We start from the raw sequence: 4567 nt of genomic DNA on the forward strand, positions 1-4567 counted from the left end.
ATCTGCCCCCCCCCACACTGCCCCCCCCCCCTCTAATTCCGTCTCTCCTTCTCTCCAGTCCCAGGCCCCCCTGTGAGAGTGATGTTTCCTGAAGTTCGATTGTCGTCAGTCAGGGTGTCATGGCAGCCCCCCACCAGGCCCAACGGGGTCGTTCTAGGTACACACACACACACACACACACACACACACACACACACAAGAGAAAATATTTAATGGGGGGGTAAACCTCCCAGGAACACACTAACAGTCAGTCCAGCTGTGTCCCCGCTGAGGCTGATGATGCACCTGTGTGTGTGTGTGTGTGTGTGTGTGTGAATGTCACTGTGACACTTGAACTCCACATCACCGTGGCAACAGTCTTCATCCTGAAGCTACAAACCTCAGGGAGTTCAGACGCAGTACTACAAATACAGTTCAAATACCACACACTACTACACTCTACTACACTCTGAGCAGTATCAGACGTTTACCCCCCCCACACCCCCCCGACAGTTCTGCTCTGACCAGATCAGATTTATCATAGACTTCTTCATACCAAACCCTGTGGTCCAGTGGTCTGCAGCCGTGTGTCAGTTGGAGGGTGGGGGTGTTATTACATGGCCTGATGCACATGAGACCACTGGGGGGGGGGACTGGACATTTAATGTCCAGTGTATGGTTACAGATGTATTTTCTCTTTCTAGGATACCAGATCTCCTACACCCTGGAGAGCAGAGGACCACTGCCCTGGACCACGGTGGAGGTGGGATCGAACGCCCGACAGTTCACCGTCACCGGACTCTCCTCTGAACAGACCTACACGTTTAGACTTACTGCCCGCACGGCCGTGGGCTGGGGCAGGACGCACGAAGCCCAAGTCATTACCTCAGAGCGAAGAGGTACAAACACACACACACACACACACACACACATATATGTCCATATATTCAGCAAATATAGATTCAAACGTTCAATCTTGGATTGTTGTCAAATACAGACCGGTTTCTTCTTCAGGGAACATTTAGAATTTTGAATCAAACGATGACTGAAAGTCAAAGTCAAAGTTGATCCAGATCAGATCAAAGTCCGTCTGCTCCAACGTCACACAAGAAGGTGTTTATACTTCACTCTGCCCTGGTAAATACCTGAAATACCCCTTTTCTACAGTGGTGGGGTATTTCTTTCTCCAGACTTCTCCTCGTCTGTGGAGATCGCTGCCTTCAGAGCGAGTGCTCGGTTTAAAAGTCCATTGATCGATGACTTTAATCCTTTTAATTTAGTTTTTGGTTTACGCCAAAATCAGTCAGCTGTAAAGATCTCATCAGTGCGGTTTGTGTGTTTCACGCACACACTCATTGATGCACGTAAAAAAACCTTATTAGAAACATCAGTCTGACTGGAGTGGGAACAGGTCGACACAGATTCAATTAACACGCCTCCATTTGTCAAAGCCACGTCTTGGCTCTAAATGTTACTTTTCAGTTTAGTTACAGACACAGTAGCAGTGACGCAACACCTGGTATATGATCCTAGATGAACCCTGGAGGTCAGAGGTCAGATCAGCTGAAACTGTTACTGTTGGACCAATGACTGCAGAGCTTTTATCTCATCTGCTGAGAGACAGTTTAATGGACTCTTCATTTACAAAGACTTAGGCTAATGCTTTATATTGAGTTAGAAAAAGTCTTTACTCCGTCGTAGTGAACGGTAATTCAGACCTGGACTCTTTCATTTGATTGGTTTTGTTACTGCAACTTTCTGAGAACATATTTGAACGTCTGTTCTGCTGAACGTCTGTTCTGCTGAACGTCTGTTCTGCTGAACGTCTGTTCTGTTGAACGTCTGTTCTGCTGAACGTCTGTTCTGTCGACTGGAGGTCGTCCTCACACCACATGTACTGATGACGTTAGTGATGAAAAAAGGAACAAAAACAGGACAAAATAGTTTGGTTTGATACTGACGGATGTCATGTGACAACTTTAACACCTTTCATTCACGTGTGTTTGTTCACACTCATCAGGTGAAGGCGTGAAATCCTTCAAACCAAATCCTGCCGCCGTGATGTCAGACACTGACACAGTCCTCGGCTTCTTTGTCATTTCTTTAATGAGTTCAGATTCTGTGACTTCATGTCAGTGTTTCTCCAACACCGTGGTCTGTTCTGACTGTAGGACAGACGGCTGAGACTGACACAGACACTGTCTCTTGGCTGCCGTCCCTGTAGGAAGATTCTAGAACCTAATTGTCTCCGAGAGGGCGATGGCTCATCAGCTGAGGTGAAGGTGATAACGATAAGATCATGAAGAGGCCACGGAGGCACATTAATCTGGATTAATTCTCCCGTTGTGATAGGATTGTAGCAGACGGAGTTAGAGATTAACCCAGAGGAAAGAAGGAGAATAAACTGTGTCTGTGTCTGTGTCTGTGTCTGTGCTGGGATGAAGTCAGTGAATAAGAAGAACAGGAGACACGGCAGGATGTTCAACACATTTGGACAGCACCATGGATGGTCCTACAGAGATGAGATGTAAAGACCAGGGATGAGAAGAAAGATGGAAGAACACAGAGGGAGCAGCAAAAAGAATTGTCTAAAGAACGTCAGGCAAATATATTGAAAAATGGTTCTAGAACTGACCTCACAGTCTTCCAACATTAGGAAGAAGTTAGAAAGCAGAACATTTAAAAATCTAAATATAATCATCAGGTGGGTTTGTCTATTTCTTTTTAGTTGCATCTTCAAAGAGAAAAAGACTAGAATGAAATCATTCAGACAACAGTGAGAGGAGGAGAAACAGGAGCCGCTTCATTTGTCACACTTTCACACAAAAACATTCGTCCCCGTGTGAGCCATTTACTAAACCCTGGTCGTGGGCGAGACTCTGCCGTGCCCCGCAGCACGGTGGGTGTTGGTGCGTCTTCAACACCCAGGCTGGGCCGTGGTCCAAACCACCAGGGCTGATCCTTTAACCGCTCAGCCAACGCTCTGCCTGAAGATCAGTGGACTGAAGAACAACAGAACATTAGATGTTTGGAACGGAGATCGGCCTAGCCAATGACCTGCTGGGATTAGCTCCTTGACAACAGAGAGACCAGATTATAACATGTACAGAGTCATAACAGTAAACAATAACATGTGATAACGGTGTTTATTACTAGTCTTTATCTGCTGCTGAGTGAATGAGTCTGGATTCACACCTGCATCTCCTCCACCCCCTGGTGGTAATGAACAGTTGTGAGGGTGGTGAAAGGACGGCACTTGTTCTGACAATTATGAGTTGATTATCAGGACACGATCGTTACTGTGGAGAAGAACAAGAACAAGAACAAGAACAAGAACAAGAACAGGAGCAGACGCAGAGACACAGGCGTTATCAGGAAAACAACAGGGAGAGAAGAATGAGCCTGGGGGGGGGGGGGGGCTGCGGGGGACGTGGATGGATTGTGATAAGGACGGGTGAGGGATGACGCACAAGTGTGTCACTGTGTGTGTGTGTGTGTGTGGAGTTATTGTGAGGTAATAGGCAGATGAATTCAGAGAATCACTGAAAGAGTTTTTTTTTTTTTTTAATTATTTCTGGATCCAGTCACTGACTCTGACAGTTTCCCTGAAACTGGATGGTTTTTCCTCCAGCTGTGACTTCTTCTTCTCTGATCTTCTGACGGTCCACACAGAGCATCGTTTCCCTGCTGCCGCGGGAGCAAATTGTCGGTTGGATTTGAAGGCGTCGTATGGAGAAACGACAGCACGTGCACATGAACACGGCCGTGTGCTAACGTGGAGCTAGCTGTTTGTAGCATATGGTTTATGATCCGCTCCATTTGTTCTGGACGTGGCACCGTTCGTTCCAATGTTTCTTTTTCTCCCAGACTGGATAAAACTGAGAGAACAGACGTCAGTACAGACACAGAACAGTCTGTTCTCGTCTGTTTGAGTCACGGAACGTTCTGCACCAGGAAATTATTGTCATTGATGTTGGTTATTAACCTGTTGTGGCCAAAAAAACAAACCAAACACTGTGAACGGCAGAGAAACAGTCGTCACATTTGGAAATGAAATCAGCAGCACTTTGACCTGGAGCCTCAGCAGCTTCAGAACCGTCAGGTCAAATAAAGATTTTAGTCCTGTTTACATTTCGTCCTCTGTTTTCCTGACCCATTTTTGATGTTCTTATTTTGATCTGACCGCAGAGCGTCCTCAGCCGCCCAGGAAACTCTACGTCCCTCAGGAGGACGTGGAGGCTCGTCGTCTGCGGCTCCACTGGGTGAGCGGGGGCTCAGGCTTCTCCCCCGTCAGGTTCTTCACTCTGCAGGTCAAACAGCTGCCAGATACAGACTGGAGCACTCACATCACCGACATCCCCTACAACGTGACGGTCTGGACTGTGGACAGGTACGCTGCTGACCGAGGCGGTCACACTCACACACACACACACACTCACACACACTTGTCTGTTCCTGTGGTCACGGTTGTGGACGCTCCCACTCCACTGATGTCCGTCCACACACTGTCCCTCCGTCCTTCAGCTTCAGAGAGTAAAGGTCAAACAGACAGAGTTTCAGTTTCACCCTCAGACTGGTGACATGGAGG

At 47.3% G+C, this 4567-nt stretch overlaps 1 protein-coding gene across 1 annotated transcript in view; it reads left to right on the forward strand.

Annotated features, from left to right (window-relative positions):
* The window catches only part of sdk1b (sidekick cell adhesion molecule 1b), a 148520-nt gene that overhangs the window by 130414 nt on the left and 13539 nt on the right, over positions 1-4567 (forward strand). The window contains 3 exon segments of the mRNA XM_025058662.1: positions 59-157; positions 684-878; positions 4168-4369. Coding sequence (XP_024914430.1) covers positions 59-157; positions 684-878; positions 4168-4369 — 496 coding nt within the window.

Source organism: Cynoglossus semilaevis, chromosome 9 (genome assembly GCF_000523025.1).
Source record: "Cynoglossus semilaevis isolate Cse_v1.0 chromosome 9, Cse_v1.0, whole genome shotgun sequence".
NCBI lineage: Eukaryota > Metazoa > Chordata > Actinopteri > Pleuronectiformes > Cynoglossidae > Cynoglossus > Cynoglossus semilaevis.